Source organism: Myotis lucifugus, unplaced genomic scaffold, assembly GCF_000147115.1.
Source record: "Myotis lucifugus unplaced genomic scaffold, Myoluc2.0 scaffold_975, whole genome shotgun sequence".
NCBI classification, from domain to species: Eukaryota; Metazoa; Chordata; class Mammalia; order Chiroptera; family Vespertilionidae; genus Myotis; species Myotis lucifugus.
Genome location: NW_005872023.1, coordinates 15,453 through 38,151, shown reverse-complemented (window position 1 = coordinate 38,151; position 22,699 = coordinate 15,453). Strand labels below are relative to the sequence as shown.

Genomic DNA, 22,699 nt, shown 5'->3' with positions numbered 1-22,699 from the left:
ACCAACCACAACAGCAGCCCTGCCAACCATGTTCTACACCAGCTCGGGTGGTTCAGCCCCGTCCCCGACCCCCACCCGGTCCTCCTCCCGCCCGCCCTCCCACCCTCCTACCCCCTCCCCCTCGCAGCCCCCCTCCCGGGCTCCCTCCCTGAACCCCAGCCCTCATTCCCAACACGTGTCTCGAGCATCTCCCCCAACCGCCACTCCCCCCGCCTCCAAGTCTCCCTCCCAGTCTGGCCTGAAACCTGCCTCCCGGAACAACTCCCTGACGCCCCCCAACTCCCAGACGCCCCCCGGGCGCTCCTCCAGGTCCCCCTCCTACAGCCCTATGGGTTCGGGCTCCTACATCGGGTCCATTCCAGGTATCCCGTCCCAGATCACCCCGTACGTGCCCCGCTTCATGAGGGAGCCCCCCTTCTACCAGCCCCCCACGTCTGCATTGCCCCTGTGCCAGCCCCCCCAGTCCCCCCCGCGCACCCGGCGCCCCGAGGTCCCTCTACCTCCCTCTCCTCCAGCCCCCGCCCCACTACCCCAACGCCATCAACAACTTCCCGACGCCTCCCAACCTGTTCACGCCCCCGTGCTCGCTCACCTACAAGCTGCCCATCGACGTGCTGGTGGGCTCCAAGCCGCCGGTGGTGCCCTCGGTGCTGCCCGCCACCTTCTACACGCCCTTCTCCCGCTACTACTCGCAGCCGCGCTTCTACTACCGCTCCCTGCCCCGCCGCCGCTCGGGCGGCTACCTCTCCATGCAGTACGAGAGCCTGAACCGCTCCGTCCGCTTCCTCCCAAAATAGGCCTCAGACCTATTTCGGACCAGAAGCCTCTGCCAGCAAATTCAAGCTACTCCATCCAGCCTTCATCAGCTACCTGACGGAGAGGTAGGTGGTCGGGGTGGCAGCGCCCCCGCACTGCCGGCCTTCCCTTCAGGCCCATCTGCTCTAACCGAGCCAGGGCCACACGCCAAGCAGGTGCCAAAGCCTTGTCATTGGTTTAGCTACTTCAGCACCTCGATGGAGGTGGTGGGCACCAATCAGGGGAACGGGAAACCCTCAAGGTTGATTTGCCAGGGCTGTTTGTTTATTTAAAAAAAAACCAACTTACTGATTTCAGAGAGGAAGGGAGAGAGAAACATCCATGGGAGAGAATCATTGATTGGCTGCCACCTGCACACCCCCCATTGGGGATCTAGCCTGCAACCTGGCATGTGCCCTGACCAAGAATCGAACCGAGACCTCATGGTTCATAGGTCGACATTCAGCCACTGAGCCACGCCGACGGGGCGCCAGGGCTGTTTATAAAGGCACAGGCTGGGTGTGGGCTACCATGAGGTGTGGGGCAGTAGCGGAAGCTGAGCTGCCACCATCTTCAGGCTTAAGGTGAGCACAGGGAGGAGCCAGGGAACAAGACCTGATCTCATTCGGTGTCCCTGCCCGTGGTTCTCCGTGGCGGGGCAGGGCCACTGGTCCACCTGGAAACATTTTGGTTGGCACTAGGCGAGTGCAAGCACCACTAGTACGTAGAGGCCAGGGCTGCTGCTGAACAGCCTGTAATGCACAGGACACCCCTGCAGCCAAGATTGGCCCTTTATTTTTAAATGTATTCTTATTGATTTCAGAGAGAGTGGGAGAGGGAGAATCACTGATCAGCTGCCTCCTGCCCCCCACTGGGGATCTAGCCTGCAACCCGGGCACGTGCCCTGACCGGAATTAAACCGTGACCTCCTGGTTCATAGGTTGATATGAACCAGGCCCTTTAAAGGGTCACTAGTGCAGCAGCTGGGTGAGAAAGCTGCTGCAGCCGAGGCGAGCACCCCGGGAGCGGTGAGGGTCCAGGTGGGCCTGGGCAGCGGGGGCCCAGCAGTCACAGCCACGTGCAGAGGACACGCTGAGGCCAGGTCTGCCGGAGGAGCTCGGTGTGAATCCAGGGCTGAGGCCAGGGCCTGTGGTCACCAATGGGGGAGGGGGTGTCACTCTTGTGCTACCTCACCAGTGACTCCAGTCACAGGGCCTCTGTGGTTCCTGTTTGGCCAGGAGTGTGGGGATAGGGAGGAACTTAGGTCTCAGACTAAACGCAGGCCGCCTGTGCCCTAGCGCTGTGGTTACTCAGTAGCCCAGGGTGGAGGCAGGAGGTGGCACAAGCCAGGCTGGATGCAGGCTGCTAGGAGGAAGCAGGTTCCCCTGTGGATGGGCCCGCTCCCCTTCCTCACCCCGTCATCTAAGGGGGTGGGTCAATCAAAGGAGACTGTGGTCTTTAGGATCAGTTTCCCCAAGAAGAGACCTGATGGGAGAAGGGCCAGGAACTGCCTGGCCTTTCCGAGTCGGTCACTGTAATGGCGTAACTACCAAGCTGCTGTGCAAGACCTAAATGTCTGAGTTTCGATGCCGTTTTGCTTCCAGGTTTTTGAAATCAAAGCGGATTATCTCAAAATTTAAAGACTTATATATGCCTAGTACTGGGGCCCTCATGCTGCTGACAGCGTTACATACCTGTGACCAGGTAAGCGGCCTCTCGGGAATCCACAGCCGCAGAGTCCAGGTGTGGATGGAACCGGACTTACCCCAGAGCCCACACGAGGCGGCACCTCAGACCTGATCCCCCGGCTGCAGGAGGGGTCTAGGGAAGGCAGGGGAGAGTCGCATCCAATACCCAGGGTCCTTTGGGGGCCAGCCCCTGCCCACACTTCCTTCTTTCACGCCCTTGTCCCAGGGCAGCCATTCTATGCAGCATCCAAGACACATTACAAACTGCTCTTCTGAAAGCAGCCTTCTCCAGACCTGGGCGGGGACACGCATTGATGGGGACACTTTAGAGGTGGGTGGGGCGTTCCATTGGAGCCACAGGGAAGACTCAGCCGTTTTCAAAGGCAGGCAGTGACCCCCACTGAGGCCACAGGGCTCTGGCCCCACACCTCGTCCCTGCTGTACAGCAGGAGTCGCACTTCACTTATGAGCTGCACCCGTTCACCTGCATCTTCACAGGCATAAGGCGGGGGGCGGGGGGCAGGACTGGGCTTTCCTGAATCCATGTCACTTGACATGAGTCTGCACGCAGCAGCTCAATGCCCATCTTTGTCCAGGTTAGTGCCTATGGATTCATCACAAGTAACTACCGGAAGTTTTCCGACCACTACTTCGATCGAGTTAAGCAGCCACTGGTATTCTATGCAAATCACGATCTGTCCCTGGAGGCAGCTCTGTGGTGGGACCTGCACAAGGCCGGCGTCCTGCAGCTGTACCAGCACCGAGCTTGATTCTTGCTGAGCTGGGGGCCAGTCCCCTTCAAAGGGCCGAAGCCAACTCCCCGAGACCCACTCCTTCCCTCAGGTGACACTGAGGTGGGTGTCTGACTACCACTGAAGCCTGTTCATTGTGAAACACCCTATCTTGCCCTTGGTTCATGCAAGAAAGCCCCCCACGTCTGAGACAGACACCCCCTGGGTCAAGGGAGAATGGACTGTCCCACTGGCTTTGTTTAAAACGGAAGAGAACACTCCCAAGAGCTGAGCCTCAAGACCAACAGGTGCTGAGCAGCACTGGGAAGTCAATGGAGGACTCAGCCACACTCCATCACGAGCACCTGCACACTCCCAGCCAGTCCTCCCGCGAACATGCAACCTCCAAGGCAATTCAGCTCAAGGACACGTCTACCTTTCTAGACCATGACCGACATACATGAGCGCCATGAGAAAGAGGGAGCGCAAAAGGCAGAATGTAATCTGAAACCAGGTAATTGCATAAATGATGGATGGCCGTCTTCGTTGTGTGTTGAGGTGGAAGTAGCACGCCGTGATACCATGCAGGGGTGTAGCGTGGAGACCAGAGAACTCCAGAACCACGGGAAGGTTCTGGTATTTGACGGGGCCGAGTGCACAGAAGGTTGCCCCCCCATCTGAGGGGATGCCCGTTACAGATATATTGCCACCTTGCCACCAAAAGGATGGCATCCTGTAATGAAACCCCTTACTCTGTATTGATCATCATGGTGCCACAATTTGAACTTAATTGATAGGCAGTTTCACTTAGGCATTATATAGGCTCCTACTGGAAGCCAAGCTATCACTGCCCAGCCCTTAAGCCCTGGGATCCCCCCGCCACACCACCAGTCACCATCCCCCGCAACCCCCCAGCAACCAGGCAGCTTCCAGGACAGTCTGATGCCCGCACTGTGCGGGGCTGGGGGTCTCCACGGCTGGCTGGTAGGCAGCCTTCCCCAGGCAGCAACGACCCGTCCCCCAGGGACCAGGACCCGGCCTGTGGCCACCCATTAAAGGGGCATAAAATCAACTTCACCCCAACACATCTGATTGCATCCTGGTTACCGTTAAACCCAACTATTAGTCTATGAAACTCATTTACCAAGGAATGTTACTGAGTCACAATATACTGTTGTTGTGTGGGTCTCCATCTGAAACCCACAATGCCCGTCATTTGAAAATGTTTATTTGTGCTTCAAAAGTTAAGCCCAAGACACATTGCCTTAAGAATTCCACTCTGAGAAATGTTTTTCTAGGCGGAGCCTCTGCTTCCCGCAAGAGCACACTCAGCACATGTTAATTACCTCCATCCACCGTCACTGCAGTCCCGCCAACACACGTGTAACCAATATCGACCCCCACACTGCAGCTTCCCAATGTTCTTAGTTATACCCCAATTTCACTAATTTTCTGGGATAAACTCATTTGCTCTCGAATCATCTGGCTATTTTTGAAGATGAAGTCCACAGAGCTCTGAAAGGATTCTCCTCAGGGAGAAACACTTTCCAGGCATTAACATTAGCAACAGAGGCTGCGCGGATCCGGCCGGCACAACTGGGAGGTCACCTGTAAAACCAGAGAATCATGTGACACAACAGCCGACAGACTGACTGACTCAGACTGACTTTAAAGAATCCACCAAGTTAGAGAAAAGGCAGCCACAGAGGTGCTCGTTCAAACCCAGGACGCCCCTGTGCATGAAGGCACGATGGGTGCCGTCAGGTAGTTCCATGGCCGGTGAGGCCCCCAGATGATGGGCAGCTTGTTTTCAGGAGACCGTGTTGGAGGGGGAGGGGGCAGCAGTGTTTGGGAAGTGGCCAGTCAAGACCAGCCACAAAGCACCAGGGACATTTGCATCACCTGCTCCAGATGTAAAACTTGTGAGGTTTCCCCATTTAGTAACATGCCCTTTCAGTTTGTTGGGCTGTAAGCTGCTGGGGCCAGTTTTCAGGTTCACCAAACCTCACCCCAAATATAGCTTCCATGGTGACCAAACACACATGTGGCCTTGAATATAAAGAGCCCAAACACACCCCACTTTCAAGCGGTGCCACTTCAAGCTGGCACTAAGCCATGTCCAAGCCACTGATCCCTTCCTGCCCACATGCCAGTCATGCCTTTCCGGCGCGATCTGAGCCAACCTTAGGAGACCTGGTGCTAAGCACCTGGGACACGTGATAGAAGTTAGGGCAGGCCCCGGGGCAAAGGCGAGAGGCCAGCGGCCCCAGGACTCTCCCTGCACAGCTGCAGGCACTGACTCCCTCCGATTTCTTGAAAGATGTGACAAGCACTCTTGTTCCACAAGACCCTAAGCCAAATCCTGGCCACTGCCCAGTTCTGCCATCTCTCACATAGCCCGTCCCTCAGAGACATTAATCCAGGGGCCTAAAGCGTGACGGCAGCCACGCCATTGGCCTTCAAGCTGCAGAGAGCTGAGGCGCTGGCCTGGGGCCCCACGGGTATCCAGTTTCCTTTGGAATCCATTCAGTGTGATTGATCCCTGATAAAACCGGAACTTGTAAGAGCACAGGGCCCAGCCACCGCCAGCCTCAGAACAGACTGTTCTCCCTCAGTGAGAGGTTCAGACAGGGATAACGAACCATCATAGGCTTGGGGGCTTCTTGGGGACAAAGTCGGGTGAGACGGAAACAGGAACTTACAACGGGAGGAACCGTTTCACTTGCTTCGGGCAAAGCAGCTCAGTTCTGTGCCTCACACCGCAGGCATCTGACAAAGAAAACACCTGTGTTAGTCTCCTTGCCACTTAGCAGAACCCCAAGTCCCGGGCAGGGAAGCAAAACGATCACCCCAAGCCTGTGCAGAAAGTCGTTTCGTCCGTAAAAAACCCCACTCTAGGCCCAGGGCCACTTACTGCCGCGTAGAGGCTTCTCCTGGAGGGTCCGTCGCGGGTCCGAAACCAAGGCTGGACCGCCCCTGGCGAGGAGAAATTGCAAAGAAAAACCGACTCAAGAAACTCACTTTCCAACCAGGCCTAATTATCTATAAGAAGCTTGGGAAACGGAGTCTCAGACATCCAAATTCCACACTGAAGGCCTCTTTGCCTTCAGACAGGGATAACTCATCATCACGGACTCGGCTCCCACCAATCTGCCAGCCCACAGCACATGCAACTATTTTTCTCACCAAACTCTGCTTTACTCCCCTTGTGAGAACGCTCATTCAACGAAATCTACTGGATTAGAAGGTACTTTCCCTCAAGGGCAAAACCTGACCATATCTAGTGCTAGATGTACCCAGTGTCCAGACCTGACACATCGACAGTTCATGCTTTTATTTTTTGATAATCCTCCCCTGGGAACATTCTTCCATTGATTTTTAGGGGGGCGGGGGAGAGAAAAATATCGATGTGAGAAAGACAGGTTGAGTGGTTGCCTCCTTGCATGCACCCCAATCAGGGCCGGAGATCGAGCCTTCAACCAAGGTACGTGCCCTTGACCAGGAGTCGAACCTGAGACCGTTTGGTCTGAGAGCCAACACTCTATCCAATGAGCCAGACTGGCCAGGGCAGTTCCTGTCCTTTGAAAGGCAGGGTCTCCCTCAGCACCACGTGTCTTACAGCTGCGCCCGGGGGGTATATAGTCTAAGGGTCTGTCCTGTGTCAGTTAAGTGCAGATTACTCCTTTAGGCACCACAAACGGTGCCTGAGGCCAGGAAGCCGTTTCTCTCTCACTCCTCTCTGTGCAGAGCAAGCATGTGGCTTTCTGTTTTTTAAGACAGAGGATTATGGATCTGCCCCGAGAGCTGGTTAAACACAGCCAGTCCTATAATCTCGCTGTAACAAAAATCGGGGCTGAAAGTAGATCCCATCATCTAGTCCTCCGTGCCTGCGCCCACACTGCCACGCGTGATTCTTGGGCCCACGCATCCAGGGCTGGAGGTGGGGTCCAGGAATGTGTATATTGTAACACTTCGTAGGTGGTTCTGTCACACAGACAGGTCTGGGAAGCACTGACCCTGCTTTGCAAATGAATGAATAAGGCTGTGTGGTTATCTGGGACCGGCAGAGGCTAGAGCTCAAATCACTCAAGCTGGTCTGATACAGGGTTACAATCTCAGCTCTACGGACATCCTGGGTGGACAGTGCTTTTGTGCGGGCGCTGACTTGTGCTTTGCAGAACACTGAGCAGCCCCCACCGGATCCCAGCCACACCGCCTGCCCCCAGCTGAGAACCACTGGTCTAACCTAATTCTCACAACAGTTGTAACAAATACTGTGGGTGAGACTGCTTGGCAAGGAGCATAGCAAAGAGTTCCTTACTTACTTCCCTTAGCTGGGCAGTGACAACCCGGAAAGACCCACACATCTCCCAGATCTAGCCGACCAAACCTTAAAAGAGGTCGTGACCTACACAAGTCAGTGAAAGAGCTAAAAACCTTACCGTTTACAGAAATCTCCATCACGAAGATCCTTACACTCAGCATCTGAAGATGATGGTTCTCACGTGACTTCTCAAAGCCCACAGCCAACACCTTTAGCCCGAAGGAGAAATGGGGTAACATAGGTCTCATTCTACTAGGAACAATGGTCAGGCATTTATTCTCAAGACTGGCGTTTACACAGCTGAGCCTCAGCAGGTCAGAACTCTTCACAGAGGAAGCCCTTTCCGACAGGGATAACTTTAAATCATCCTCAGCTCCGCTGTAACCCACACTTCTAAACCCCAGCCAGCCGACTCCCCTTTCCAAGGCTCCCTTCACGCCCCCATGCAATGGTTTCCACTAAGTTTCAAACAGCGACACCTAGCGGCCCCCACGGCACACTGGCACAGACCCCTCACTTCCGGATGCTAGATGTATGCCAGCATTTGTGCACAGAATGGACCTTATTCTGAAGTTCAACTTCCCAATCAAGTGCGAGGCGGAGTATTAGACGGCTGTATGTGAGGGGCCTCCCCACCATCTCGGCTTTCTCATTCCTGGTACCCTCCCAGATCCTGCCTGCACCCCGCCATTCTTACTCATTTCGGGGCTCCATTCATTCCAGTCCTTTTAAGCTTCAACCTGCAGGTCCGCTTCTGTCTCCGCAGATGCTACAGGCAGGCCTGCGGGGAAGGAAAAAATGACCGTGTAAGGTTCTTTGTAGAAACGCGGCTTTCCAGTCTCCGGTCCCGTCGATGGCTAAATGCAGAATTCTCTAGAATCTGGTTGGGGCGGCTCTCCAGGCACTCGAGGAGGAAGTCAGGCGTCCAGACGTGAACACTGGCGACCTGAATTAACACCTGCCACTGCCGGCGCCTCGGGCGGACCCGGGACCCCCCTCAGGGCCCGGGCTGCAAGCTCAGTCCACAGGGGGCTGCGCGGGGGGGGGCCCTCCCCCCAAAGGCGGGCTTGAGCTCTCTCCCTTCAACCGTAAAACCTCGCGGCGTTTGGAAAGCGTTTTCTCATCCAACATCTTTTTTTAAAAATATTTTTTTATAAATATATCTTATTGATTTTTTACAGAGAGGAAGGGAGAGGGATAGATTGTTAGAAACACTGATGAGAAACATCGACCAGCTGCCTCCTGCACACCCCCCACTGGGGATGTGCCCGCAACAAAGGTACATGCCCTTGACCGGAATCGAACCCGGGACCCTTCAGTCCGCAGGCCGACGCTCTAGCCACTGAGCCAAACCGGTCAGGGCTCTCATCCAACATGTTAGCTAATCCTCCCAACCACCCTGTCAGGAGGATGAGAGGTTTGGCGTCACCATTTCGCCCCTGAAAAAGGGAGGCCACGTGTGCTGGCGCCCAAAGAAGACCCCGTGTTCCCGCTTCCGCAGCCTTACCCTTGCCAAAGGCCTGAGGCCCGAGGCTGCTCGCCGAACCGGGCCCGGACAGAAGGAGCCATGACTTCCAGCCACGCGGCCGGCCTCGGGAAGAGGGCGGGGCCGCGCCTGCGCGCAAGTCTTCTCGGCGGTCTCGCTGGGACTCTCGCGATGTTGCGAAAGGGCTGATGGGAAACGTAGTCCAAAACAACAGCCGCTGGGGGTAGCCGCATTTTCGGCGCGACCCTGGAGCCGGGGGTAAGATGGTGGCCACCACCAGAGGCAGTAGAGTTCCCGGGGTGGGAGGCCTGATCTGTGAAGTTCCCGCCGTTTGAAAAGGAAGATGGACGGTCGCTTTGGCTACCGAGGCTGGGAGGGCTGGGGGTGGTGGTGGACGCAGAAAGTTCGAGGGGGCCCCACGAGGGGGACCCATGAGGAAACTGAGGCACCGCTGGATCTCATCTAAATCGCCCTGTGGATTTCAGTCGGGGCGGGGAGGGGTCACCGGGCGTGGTTGGTTGCTTTAGTGAAGGGGAGGGAAGGATCGCGGAGAATTGTTCCCCGCCCCGCTCAGCTGCTTTTCACGTTGGGGCGAGCGCGGTGAGGCCCGGGCGGCAGGGGGCGCCCGAGAGCCAGGGGCCGGGCTGCTCTGAATTCCCCCGAAGCGGGGTGCCATGGGTCCCGCTGCCAGTATTGAGAAGGAAAAATAATTACATTTTGAAAAAGAATAGAGAATAATGTAACACCCGCTGGTACTTCTGAATGTTATTTTTCAGGCAACTGCCCTGGCCTCATTTTTGAAACAACAATAGGGCAAAACAACAACTAGAGCCAGGGCCAGAGTCCACGCGGACCCGGAAATCAGGTTAAATGTGAGCCCTTTCTCATTGCTCTCCCCCCATCCTCCCAGCTCTTCAGCTGTGCCCTCGGCGGTATTTCGTCTGGATTATTCTCTGCACCGTAATGCAGGATAATTCGTCCGTCCGGTCATACGTCGCAGGTGCTTGTTTTCAAGTTTTCGCGTCTGTTTACGTTTGACTCCCTTCATTTGATTACGAGCCCTTTGAGGCGAGAGAAGTCTTTTTTAATGATCATTTCTTTCTTTGTTAATTTCCTCACCGTGCCTACTTGATATTCCGCTGTCTTTGCTCCCAGTATGTACTGAACAAATAATCATGAACCCAGCAATAAAGTCTATCTTGTGAAATTGGTTGTTAACGTTTCTCTGTCTTACCCTTGAAGACATTACTTTGTATCATACTGGGAGGAAGAATGGGTTCTCTCTCCCTGCAAACTAAGCCCCTGTCATTTCAGACTTAAAGAGGAAACTCGGCCTGGCCGGTGTGGCTCAGTGGTTGGGCCTCATGATGAACCAAGAGATCACAGTTCCATTCCCGGTCAGGGCACATGCCTGGGTTGCAGGATCAATCCCCAGTAGGGGGCAGCCGACCAGTGATTCTCATCACTGATGTTTCTACCTCCCTCTCCCTTCCTCTCTGAAATCAATACAAATATATTTTTTTAAAAAGAATACGTCCGAATGCAAGCAAGGGCTCAGAACTGTTGAGACCAAGTGTTCATGTTGCTGTGATTTCATTGCACTCGGCTGCTGGCGGGGTCTGGACATGGGAGTCTTACATCTGGTGGCATTGCTACCCAGCTATTACACTACTTAGTAAAGGCCTATATGTATTGACATGGAAAGAGCCGCACAGTTTAGTGACAGGGCAGGAGTCCTCTCTGAGTGCAGAGGAGAAATCTAGTCAGGGTGCCCGCTGTGGTCACGTGCGCAGCTCACCGAGTTCCCTTCACTGGCCGGGTTGAAGACATGGTGTCCGAAACCCCCAGGAATAGACAGCGGAGTCTTTGGCATATGTTCATTTCTTAACCTGGAGCGGGTCTTTAATTCTATTAGTAAGAACGTGAAGGAGGGGAGGTATATCCCAGGCCGCTGGCTGCTCACATCGGGCACGGTGGCCCGGCAGGCACCGCTAGTTGGCAGCCCGGCAGCTGTTCCTCCATCTCACAAGCTGAGCAGACTCTTCAGGATTGTGCTGGGGACGCACCTCGCAGGGGCCTGGCACGTGGGAATCGGGCAAGAAACGGAACTCCTGTTATTTGAACGCGCTTCTTTTTAAATATGTTTTTATTCATCTCAGAGAGGAAGGGAGAGGGAGAAAAAGATAAAAAACATCAGTGATGAGACAGAAGCATCGATCGGCTGCCTCCTGCAGGCTCCCTATGGGGATCGAGCCTGCAATCCAGGCATGTGCCCTTGACCGGAATCGACCCTGGGACCCTTCAGTCTACAGGCCGACACTCTATCCACTGAGCCAAACCGGCTAGGGCTGAACATACTTCTTTAAATATTCACTCTTTTATGATTATTTGTTTCCCAGTCTGACTTTTCTACTCGACCGTGAGCAAGACAAGGATCAGGTCTTCATTCTTGTGTTGCTTCTTTTTAACTCTTTAAGTCATCTTTATTACATACCATTGCATCCGTGTAAAATGTACAGTTCAATAATCCAATACACATATACACCCACACAACCACGACCCCAATCACAATTTAGGACATGTCGTCACGCCAAAGAGCACCTTCCTACCATTTTTGCAGCCAGTCTCCGTATCCAGGCAACCACTGGTCTGCTTTCTGTCACTATGGATTAGTTTGGCCTGTTCTAGAATTTCATACAAATGGATTCATACAGTGGGTATTCTTTTATGTCTGGCTTCTCTCAATTATCCACGTTGTGGCTTACATCAGTAGTTCATTTCCTTTCTATTGCTGACTATTATTCCATTATGTGAACATACCACAGTCTTTATCTGCTCACTTGTTGACGCGTATCTGGGTTGCTTCCAGGCTTGGAGCTATTATTACGAAAGCTGCTGTGAACAGTTTTGCATAAATCCTTGTGTGAACATGAATTTTCATTCCTCATGGATAACTTCACAGGAAACTGCTAAGCTGGTTTGCTTCCCAAGCAGATGTAACAGTTGTCCCAAACCAGCCCAACACCTATTATGGTCAGTCTTTAATTTAAACCATTTTTGGTGGTTAACATTAGTAGTGCCTCGAGAGTTTGATTTGCATTTCTCTGATGACTTACCATGTCAAACATCTCTCTGTGTTGATTGGCCATATGTATACTTTTTGTGTGACATGTCTATTAAAACCCTCCCCCTTTTGATGGGCTGTCTTATTTATATTAAATTGTAAAATTTCTCTCTATATGTTGGATACAGGTCCTTCCTCGGCTGTTTGCTTGGCGGATATTTTCTCCCAGTCTTTCCAAGAATTTTGACCAAGTCCAATGAATCCATTTTTCCTCTTATGGTTAGTGCTTCCTGTCGTCTGTGGAGGGGCCTTTCCTTTCTCTGTTGAGTCGCCTTCGTGGCATCTGCGTTGGGACCCACTGATCTGTGTGCACGTCCTTGGGAACGCCACGCTGTCCGAGCTCTGAGCTCGTCTCCTCCCCTCGGTGAGGCCCGTGGCTGCGTGGCTGGCTGCGGCGGGCGCCAAGGCGTCCTGGGGTCCCGGTCCTGGCTGCTGCCTGTGGTCGACAGCGCGTTTCTTACATTCCGCCCAGTATTCTGCTGGTCTGTGCCAGGACGTCTGAATTCATCGTGTACCCACAGGAGCTGGCACACGGGCACTCCGGAACGCTCGTCGAGTAGGCGAGTCTGTCAGCGCCTTCGGAGCGGCCCACGGTGTCTCTGTGGATTGGGAGGCTCTGTGGGCCCCAGAGGGCCACCCTCCCTTCATCTCCCTGGACAGGGGTTTTCCCGAGGAGGGGCGGTAGTCCTGACGTCCCCAGCACGGCCCACCCGGGCTCCACACATGCTCCTGAGACGGGGACATTGCGGTCCAGAGCAGGCAGGGTCACATGACCAGCCAGCTGCGGAGCGGGCAGCACTGGGCCTCCTCTGTGGGGACCTTGCCCCTGTACTAACTGGAGGGCAGGCACTGCCTCCTGCATCACCGGGTCACTCCCAGCGCCCAGCACACGCCCCACAATGCGCACCGGAGGCTCCTAATACGCTGTCTAAGTCAATGCCCAGTGGAATAGAGGAAATCTTTCTTTTTAATGCTTAGGTCAGCTGGCTCCGGCCTGTGGTAGTAAGTGTGTGTGTGTGTGTGCGCACGTGTGCACATAGAGACGGGACTGACCATTCCTACCCAGGCTCATGGGTCCTAGTCCCTCAGCAAATCTTCTTAAAATGCTCTCAGCCGCCCTCTTGCTGTACCCCCACTAGGGGGCGTGTGTGTCCCACTGAGAGGGTCTGCAGTCACTGGGCACGGGGACTTGTGTCCAGCTCAGGTTTGCGGGTCCCTCTCGAAGCTGCCTCCTGGGTCCCCACGCTCTGCCCTCCCCCTGCAGAGTCCAGAACAAACCCTTTCTCCTCAAGCCCCCTCCCCCTCCTGAGGGAGGCAGCAGGGTGGCCGAGTGGTGACCTCACTGTCATCCCTGGCCGCCGCTTCCTCCCTGAGGACAGAGCCGGGAGAGGCAGCTCCCTCGCCCCCTCACTGGCAGGCGAGGACTAGTCCTTCATGGGAGAGCCTGGTCTGCCCTTGAATGACAAGCTCCTGGGGAGAGCGCCAAGGGAAGAGCCCTGGCCAACGCCGCCCAGCCCACCTGCAAGGGCGTCACCCAGGGCGGGGCCACAGCTCATCGCCGTACCCTGGTCGCCAGGTCACGCCCGGCTCTAGACTCGGGTCCTTGTGTCCCCACAGCTGCACAAGCTTTGGCATGAGGGTGCCCGGTGCAGGTCCTGGCTTCACCCTGGCTGTGCGTGCCCTGGAGCCAACTCTGTGAGCCTCCCTTTCCTTGTCGGGTCAGTGAGAAGACAGCGGCTCCTGCTCATAAACAAGACGAGGCTCAGAGAGAGCTCTCGGCACAGTGCCCAGCACGTAAGTGTGTGAGACACGTCAGCCGTTATTAATAATATTAGTGGCACCGTTATCATTACATTAATGTGAACCACAGCGTAAGCCGCTCGGCCACTCTCCTTTCGAGGCCCCCAAAGAAGTATGACTTTCCTCCAGCTGAAGGTCTCGGGCTTCTGCCTGAGGCCCCTGCAGAGGGGCCCTGGGAGCCTGTGGGCCAGCGGGGTACCCTGCCCTCATGCCATCGAGCGGCCGCAGGTAGGCCGTGCCCACCTCATCTTGGGCCAGTGCCTCTGCTACATACCCTCCTCCAGGACCATCCTGCCCACTTCCACACGAGCTCACGTTTGGGATGGGCAGGTACTCCCCGAGGTGGCATCTGCACCCTAGGGTGACAGGACAGCAGCAGCGGCACCCGCCCTGCGCCCGCCGCCACCTCCTCAGCTCTCCGGTCGTGTTCCAGTCTCCAGGGGAGACCACAGCCGCCCGGAGTCCCAGCCACAGAAGCACCGCCAACAGCACCGCCCTGGGGTCGTGGCCTGGACACCTACCTCCGGGCACCTGGCTCTGCTGCTACGAATGAATCTGAATCTCGGGGCAGCCAGGAGCAGCCTTCCCTGCCACTGGCTCCCGCCAGCAGAGATCAGCAACAGAGACCAGCCTCCAGATGGAGGACGGGAAGCAACAGGGCAGCCACCTCCTGTCCTCCCCGGGATTCATTGCTGGAAGCAGAGCCCGTTGCCGGGAGGTGTCCAGGCCACGGCCCCACTGGAGGTGGGTTCTGGGCTCAGAGGCTCCCGGTGCTCTCGTCCAGCCTTCCTGGCTGCTGGGCTTCCTAGGCCCCCACCCAGCAGTTGCTCCCTCCACTGTCCTCTAATTTGTGTCAGACCCGCCCCCGCCCCCTGCCCAGCTATTGTGTGTGTGTGTGTGTGTGTGTGTGTGTGTGTGTGTGTGTAAAGACGGGGCAGGAGGGGGGTCGGGGCGGGACTGGCTGTGGGATTATTCTGAAATGACGAGTTGCTTGGTAACTGGCAGCGCACAAACAAGCACACAGCTCACGTGGGGAACACGGCGTGTGAGCGCTTCACTCCTCTCGAACCCGCACAACCGCTCCTCCAGCCGGACCACGAGTGACCCGCCCTCGCCTCGGCCGGCTCCCCACTGCCCTCGACCCCTCCCTCCGGTGACGGTGTCTCCCAAGCCCTGGACTTTCCTGCTCCCGTTTCCAAGCAGTGGCTCTTCCAGGAAGTGGGAGGGGAGGAGGACTCAGGCCGGGGGACATGGCGTCCGGCGGGGCCATGGGCTCCACACTGACCCCTGGGACGGGAGACAGTGGGCCAAGAAAGGGGCGTTGGGGCCCGGCACCTTCTGCAGAGGAGTCCTAGGCCCAGGGCAGCCGCTTTCTGGGCAGATTGTGCAGACAGCCCGCTGGGAGGGCCCAGGAATGAGAGGGAGCGTGGGCCGGTGTGGGGGGAAGCGTAAACAACCTGCTCCCACTACAGCAGCCTGCGTCCTGGGGGACAGCCCTCCCTCCCTCCCAGCCCACATGGCCTCCCCCCACCCCCACTCCGCTGCCAGGGCCCCCACCGCCCCCAGCCCCTTCCTCCCTCCCTCCCTCCATCCGGAGTGGGTCCCTGGAGGAGCCACCATCTCCTGAGCCGCTCTGAACGCTGCAAAGGGGTGTCACTGGCTGTGTGTCTGGGCTGGGAGCCAGCCCGGCACAGCTCGCTGACCTTGGCCTGCCAGTTCCTCAGCCCAGTGGAAGGAGACAGGCAACTCGGAAATGGCAGAGAGCAGAGGCGAGATGGAGTGACAGGGACATGGCACGCGGATGAGAGAGAGGATGTGAAGACGATCAGGGAGCAGACAGTCTGGGCACAGTGCCCTCTGGCCCGCAGCCTGACAGCCCTGTCACCAGGAAGGCCCTGCCTCCCGGGAGAAGGACAGGCTGACAGGCGCTGAGACAGGTGGCTCGAACCCACGGCCCCTGTCAAGTGGGCAGCCGGGCTCTGACGTGGTCCCAGCACAGAGCGCCTGCCCTGGGGTGACTCCTCCCCGGCCTCCACCTGCCCTACTTTGGAGGCTCCGACAGGCCCAGCAGCCCCTCCCCAGGGCTTCCGCGTGGTCCCCTTGGGCTCCCCTTCCCTTCCTCCCCTTCAGATGCCAGGTGCTGCTGTCCAGAGAACCCCTCCATCTCCCGCTTCCTGACGGCAGGGGCAGGGCCTCGGGGCACCCGCGCTGGGTGGGCCAGCTGCTGGATGGGGAGAGAGGCATGCGGGTGGGGGGTGGGGGGGGCTGTGGAAGATGAACGGCTGCAAGAGCCGGTCGGGAGCAGCTGCCTGCAGGGTCTGCGCCTGGATCCCAGGGAGCAGAAGCGGAAATCTGCTTTTATCTCTGCTCGGGATCAGGCAGGCTTGTGAGGAGAGAAATGGCAGAGCAGCTGGGGGCCCAGGCGGCTCCCGTCACTGAGCAGTCAGCCGGCTGACAAAAACAAGCGTCGTGCTTTCCCCTCCCCACACACTACTGCCCCCTTGGAACACGCACACGCATGTACACACACTCAGAAAACACAGGGCCGGGCTGGGGCTGCTTGTGGCTAGCTGCAGGCACGCATGTCACAAGCCAACTGGCTGTCTTATTGATCATTTCAGCAGCGCAGCCAGTGGCAGCGTGAGCTCTGGGGACCAGGAGAGGCAAACCCCACAGGGAGTGAGAGCCACCGCACAGCCGGGGCCACGGCTGAGGGTTACCATGGAGCTCCTGAGCCAGAGAGGCGGCCAGGCTGGGACACCCGCCTCCCCCCAGCAGCTGTGAACTCTCAGCGCTTCCAGGGAGGCCCGTGCAGCCTCCATGGGAGCCCAGGGTCCCCCACTTACCAGCTGGGTGATGCTGGGCAAGCCCGTTAGCCTCTCTGTGTTCTCATTCCTAAGATGTGGGTGATACAGGGCCAGTCTCTGGGTTCTTGCAAGGACTGGAGCAGAGAAGGAATGGGCGGCCCTTGTCTCCCACTCGCCCTGTTCCTGCCCCAGCCGGGGCTGCGCAGTCCACCCCGTGGGCCCACTGAGTCCTCCCTCTGGGCCTGCCTCCGAGGTGAGGTGCCCAGGAGCTCAGAGGAAGGGAGTCCATCCTACAGCAACGAGCATCTCTGCCCCTCCCGCCTGCCCCAGCCAGGCCCGGCCTCTGGACTTGCACAGCCAGGGCCTGGGGAGCAGTGAGGATGGGGGTCCAGGGCTGAGAGGGAGGGGGCTACCTTCTCAGGTGCTGCCTTTTCTCATGCTCCCTTTCCCCACCTGCGGCTGCTTCCCCCACAGCATCCTCCTGGGGCAGGGTCACTCCAGGGCCTGAGCTGGCAGACACCCAACCAGATCGCCACCTCTCCCACGCCAAGGCGGGCAGCCCTCTCCCCTAGAGGCCCGCAGCATGGCACTGCTGCACCCCCAAGCCTGGAAAAGGCTGTCCAGATCCACATGATGGTCTGGCTAGTGTGGCTCAGTGGTTGAGCGTCGACCTATGAGCCAGGAGGTCACAGTTCGATTCCCAGTTAGGGCACATGCCCGGGTTTCGAGCTCCATCCCCAATGGGGGGCGTACAGGAGACAGCTGATCCATGATTCTCTCTCATCATTAATGTTTCTATCACTCTCCCTTTCTCTCTGAAATCAATAAAAAAAATATTTTTTAAAAAAAGAGCCCTGGCCAGTTTGGCTCAGTGGATAAAGTGTCCGCCTGCGGACTCAGGGGTCCCGGGTTCGATTCTGGTCAAGGGCATGTACCTTGGTTGCGGGCACATCCCCAGTAGGGGGTGTGCAGGAGGCAGCTGATCGATGTTTCTCTCTCATCGATGTTTCTTACTCTCTATCCCTCCCCCTTCCTCTCTGTAAAAAAATCAATAAAATATATCTTAAAAAAAAAAAGAAATGATGCATGTGGTGCTCTTCAAACTAACACTGCCACCTGGCAGCGAACATACAGGTTCGTGGTAGAAGCTGACGGAAGGAGGGCACCTGCCCACTCGCACCCCCTGTCCATGACCCGGGGCTAGAGCTGGCCCACTCGGTCCCACAGGGCCAGGCCCTGCACATCCTTCCTCCTTGTGCCCAGCCCCGCCCCCTGCCCTCTGCCTTCCAGGGCTCCCGGCCCCGCCTACCTGCTCGGCCAGCTGATCCCACTCCTGGGGCTGAGCTGCCCCTGACCAGGTGAGGGCTTACTCCACAGGCTTCTCCCTAAACAGAGAACAGCATGGGAGTCGGGGTGCAGGGGTGACCTTCCCACGTTTCCGGCCTTCCTCTTCCTCACACCCCATGCCTAGTGAGTCACCCCACCATTTTTTTTAACTCTCTTTCATCTGTGTTGGGGGAGAGAATACAGTGACGCCACCGGACAGCAGCGGCAGTGGCATCAGCCCACAGCGCTGATCAGACCACCGGCAGCAGCTGGCGCCCCCCCCCCCCGATCCCTTCCCAGGCCCGGACTCCAGAGCTCGCTGCACGTGCACGTGTGGGCCGCCCGGGAGCCAGGAGCCTGTCCTCACCCGGGAGTGGGGGGCTGAGCAGGGCCTTCTCAGCAGAGCAGAGTGGCCAATGGGCCGTAACGTCCATTTCTACAGTAATTTCTATGGCGCGGTCCTGCTCTCTCCCGGGAGAGGAGACTGTCCACCTGGGAAAGATCTTTCCTCCAATGTTGCTTTGGAGACTAGGTGGCTGTAAGGGAAAGACAGCGCCACACACCGGAGAGCAAAGCTGCCCAAACGATGCCTGGAACCAGGTGGGACTGGAGGGAGGGTCTGGGGCAGCGGTTCTCAACCTGTGGGTCTCGACCCCTCTGGCGGTCGAACGACCCTTTCACAGGGGTCGCCTAAGACCATCCTGCATATCAGATATTTACATGACGATTCATAACAGTAGCAACATGACAGTTATGAAGTAGCAACGAAAATAATTTTATGGTTGGGTCACAACATGAGGAACTGTATTTAAAGGGCCAGAAGGTTGAGAACCACTGGTTTAGGGTTTTGGGGGCAGCACAGCCGCCATTTACCCAGCACCGACTGCGCCTGGAGCCAGGCATATTTTACAGGAACTTCCCCTTTGACCCTCCTACAGCTCTGGGCTATGCTGCCACGAGGCCACGTTAACAGAGAACGTGGTTGAGACACCAGGAGGCTACTGGCGGGTTACAATGCGGCTGGCAGGCGAGAGGACATCAAGTCAAGACTAAACCGCGTGAGGCCCGGTGATGGCACTGCGTATGTGGCAGCCCCTCGCACCATCGCAGGAGCCAGGCCCTGCTGTGACCACCCCAGCTGGCCCGGAGGCCCAGGAGGGGGCACACATGCCCAGGACGTGGCAATGGGCCTCCTGACACGTGGAACCTGGGGAATCGGACATGAAGACAGGGCCTCCGGGCTCCCAGTCTGCACCACCTCTAAGGGGCCCTCGGCAGGCAGGTTCCTCAGCCAGAAAGGGACCTGGGAGCGCGGACAGGCTGAGCCCGGGGAGACACCTTCCAGGGGCCCTGAGCCCACGGGCCCCAGGCCTCTGCCCCACGAGGAGGGAGAGAAGCCGTGCCAGGGCCGGCACCTCTTCTGCAGGGAGAACGCACTCTGCAGACGGTCTCCACACTAGAATGTTCTTAATAAACATTTGTGGGTTTTTCTGTGTTTTGTTGGGCATAGGAGCTCCTCTCATCAAAGGACACTGGTCACCCAGGGAAGGAAAGTCCGAAGTTCCCCAAACTTCACCCCCTGTAAGGGCCACAGGACTTCTGCCTGGGGCGGAGCTAACTTTCTGGCCACTGGAGACAGCGTCCTGCCGGCAGGGGCTGCGCAGCCAATGACACTCGGCGCTGATGATGTCATGCGCCTCCTATTGGGGACTGGACCGCGAATCCTGCCGCAGGAGCCGCTGAAGCTGGGCGTGGAGCCGGAGAGGGAGGGAAGGGAAGGCAGAGCGGCCTCATCCCTCTCTCCAATCCCCCTGAGCGTCCTACCGATGGGACGAAGGGACGAAGGGACGGGGCCACCTGCCCTCCCGGACAAGCAAAGCAGAGCAGCTCTGGCCCAGGGGGCAGGCTGGAGAAAGAACACAGGCATTGAGCCTGCCTACCAGACACCAGGGGGCCAGGGGCCAGCACACAGCCAGTGCACCCCCATGCACCTCCCCAAGCGGGGACAGGGACAGGGAACAGGACAACACCCTCCTTGGCAACACCCTCCTCCATCCCAGACTCTCTCTGCCTTACCTGCCAGGGGACTGGGTGTCTGTCTGCAGGCTGCCGCCCAGGACGGCCCCAGCCCCGTCTACTTCGCTGGGCTCTCTGTGGGAGGGAAGGGCAGGCGGGAAGAGCTGTGGGCCGGAGCCCAGGCCCCTCTCCTGCTCCTCGGAGGGCCTGGCCACCTGGGGCTGTGGGACTGACCGGAGGTGGTGGCAGCCAATGTCTTTGAAGAGCTCCAAGTCCCCTACTCTGATGGGGGGAGCCTCTCGGGGAGTCCCTGCAAACCCCTGGAGCCCCCCCCCCCCGCCTGCCCTGGAGGTGCAGGCAGCCTTGCCCCCCTCCAGCTTGGCCACGCAGTTTCTCCCCCCACCCCAGCCCATGGCCCAGTCAGTCTCTCACGGTTGGACCCGGTTGGCGAATCGTCGGCGCCAGAGCATAGCCAAGGTGCTGAGCAGGAGGAGGGTGGTGCACATGGCTCGGCTGCCCCATCCCCTCCCAGGCGGAGTCAGCCAAGGAGGCCAAGATGGCCCCTGCCGGCTCCCAGGCCACTGCTGTGCGTCCTACGCTCCTGCTGTGATGGATTAGGAGGCTCAAGCTGATTACTGGGGTCGGCAGGCCTGACCTTGTGAAGACGATTACCCTCCCTGGGCCCCGCTGCCCTCTCTCCTGCCCGCCCCCCCCATGCCAGGGAAATAGACCTCGGTCTATTCTGGCTGTAGACGGACTAGACGTGGGCCTGGCCCTCCAGGGGTGGGTAGTCCAGACCAATGCACTAAGTTAAACAGTCACCGTCACAGAGTGACTTAGGCAAGTAACGGCGCCGGCCGGGCACGCTGGGAGCTGTCAGCACCAGGGAAGCTTCAAGAGGAGCTGGGCTGCAGGAAGGGTGCTCCTCAGACCGAAGGCCCTGCCAGGGGCCTGAAAGCCAACGTTCCAGCAACTGGAAGGTAAGTGGCAGCAGGGCAGTGATGTCACAGGGGACGCGGGGGACGCACCAGGGGAGGAGGAGAGGGAGGAATAGTAGATGAAGCCGGAGAGACAAGAGGCCAGCGAGTGAAGGCTGGCTAAGGGGTTCCGTTCCACCCTCCGGCCAGTGCTCCCCCAGCGTTTCTTCAGTACAGGCAGGACGTCAGTGTGCGCTCACGAAACAGACCTGTGCATCCGCTTATGAATTATATGCTGTGCTCCTGTGCAAACACGTCCTGCACCACAGACACACGTAAAACTTGTAAAGATTGGGGTGAAAATAGCCCCGTTGGCGTGGCTCAGTGGTTGAGCGTTGACCTATGAACCAGGAGGTCACAGTTCGATTCCTGGTCAAGGGCACACGCCCGTGTCGTGGGCTTGACCCCACTGTGGGGCGTGCAGGAGGCAGCCGATCAATGATGCCCTCTCGTCATTGATGTTTCTATCTCTTTCTCCCTTTCCCTTCCTCTGTGAAATCAATCGAAATATATATATTTTAAAAGACTGAGATAAAAATAAGTAATTCTTCTACTAGCTTTCCACGTCCCAGTGAAACCTCTGGGGCAGCCCCTGGGAAGGCCGCCGCACCGGTTCTGGGAAACCGTCAGGAGTTTAGGGGGGTGGCCCAGGGCAGTGCGCTCAGTCTCGGCCCAGACGGGGTGCAGGGTCCCCATGGCAGAGGGACCTGGATCTGAGAGTGATAATAAGAAACGGAACCCTCCACCCTCTCCTCCTCCAAGGCCCCTAGATCAGCGGTTCTCAACCTATGGGTCGCCACCCCTTTGGGGGTCGAACGACCCTTTCACAGGGGTCGCCTAAGACCATCGGAAAACACATCTATAATTACATATTGTTTTGTGATTAATCACTATGATTTAATTATGTTCAATTTGTAACAATGAAAATACTTCCTGCATACCAGATATTTACATTACGATTCATAACAGTAGCAAAATTACAGTGATGAAGTAGCAACGAAAATAATTTTATGGTTGGGGGTCACCACAACATGAGGAACTGTATGAAAGGGTCGTGGCATTAGGAAGGTTGAGAACCACTGTCCTCGATGAAGGCTAGATTTTCCTTCCATCGACTGAGATGGAGCAGCGTCCAGAGGCCCCTGCCCATAACTGCCCCCGACTCCAGGAAGGAGCCTGAGCCCCGAGGCCGCGGGAGGGTGTCTGCTTTGAAGGGGGGGAGAGGAGAGCCAGCCTCTTGCGGTGCTTGAGCAGGGGGACCCCAGGGCGTGAGGAGGCAGGTCATGGGGAGCCTTGGGGAACACTGGGCACCCCGGATGGATCCCCTCATATGGTGCAGAGGAGACGCCACAGTCCGGCCTCCGGCTTCCGCGGGGAGGGAGTCAGAGGTGGGACCTGGTCCCCCCCCGCTGCTGCGGGTGGGACCCCTGGGGCGCTCAGAGGCGCAGTCCCGTCTCCCTGGGCGGAACGTGTCTCCTTCACCCCAGGACCCTCCCTACCAGGGGGCCTTGGTGGCTGAGATGTCTCCAGAGCTGGGCCGCCCCACGACTCCCTAACCTTTCCCTGACCTTCCCAGGGTCCGCTGGTGCCCAGCCTGCTGCCTCTTCTTGGAACTTGGTTCACCA

The 22,699-nt window shown here is 57.5% G+C and overlaps 2 protein-coding genes, 1 long non-coding RNA gene and 1 other non-coding gene across 4 annotated transcripts; 2 read left to right on the top strand and 2 right to left on the bottom strand.

Moving 5' to 3' along the window:
• Positions 1-28: 28 nt before the first annotated feature.
• On the top strand, positions 29-3,756 carry LOC102438389 (extensin-like). The gene is given in 4 exon segments (XM_023747780.1): positions 29-469; positions 471-881; positions 2,400-2,499; positions 3,080-3,756. Coding segments are annotated over 2 exon segments (768 nt in total). The 3' UTR covers positions 798-881; positions 2,400-2,499; positions 3,080-3,756.
• A 4,082-nt stretch (positions 3,757-7,838) lies between these two features.
• LOC111824150 lies at positions 7,839-7,916 on the bottom strand. The gene has a single exon (XR_002827254.1). It is a non-coding gene; the product is annotated as a small nucleolar RNA R38 (small nucleolar RNA).
• Positions 7,917-9,101: 1,185 nt separating this feature from the next.
• On the top strand, positions 9,102-10,231 carry LOC106695243. Its single transcript, XR_001346317.2, has 2 exons — positions 9,102-9,282; positions 9,935-10,231. It is a non-coding gene; the product is annotated as an uncharacterized LOC106695243 (long non-coding RNA).
• A 7,890-nt stretch (positions 10,232-18,121) lies between these two features.
• On the bottom strand, positions 18,122-20,618 carry PRCD (photoreceptor disc component). Its single transcript, XM_023747785.1, has 3 exons — positions 20,530-20,618; positions 20,158-20,232; positions 18,122-18,140 (listed from the first exon to the last, which is right to left on the bottom strand). Exons 1-3 carry the CDS (start codon positions 20,601-20,603, stop codon positions 18,122-18,124), a joined length of 168 nt encoding a protein of 55 aa, XP_023603553.1. The 5' UTR covers positions 20,604-20,618.
• Positions 20,619-22,699: the final 2,081 nt, after the last annotated feature.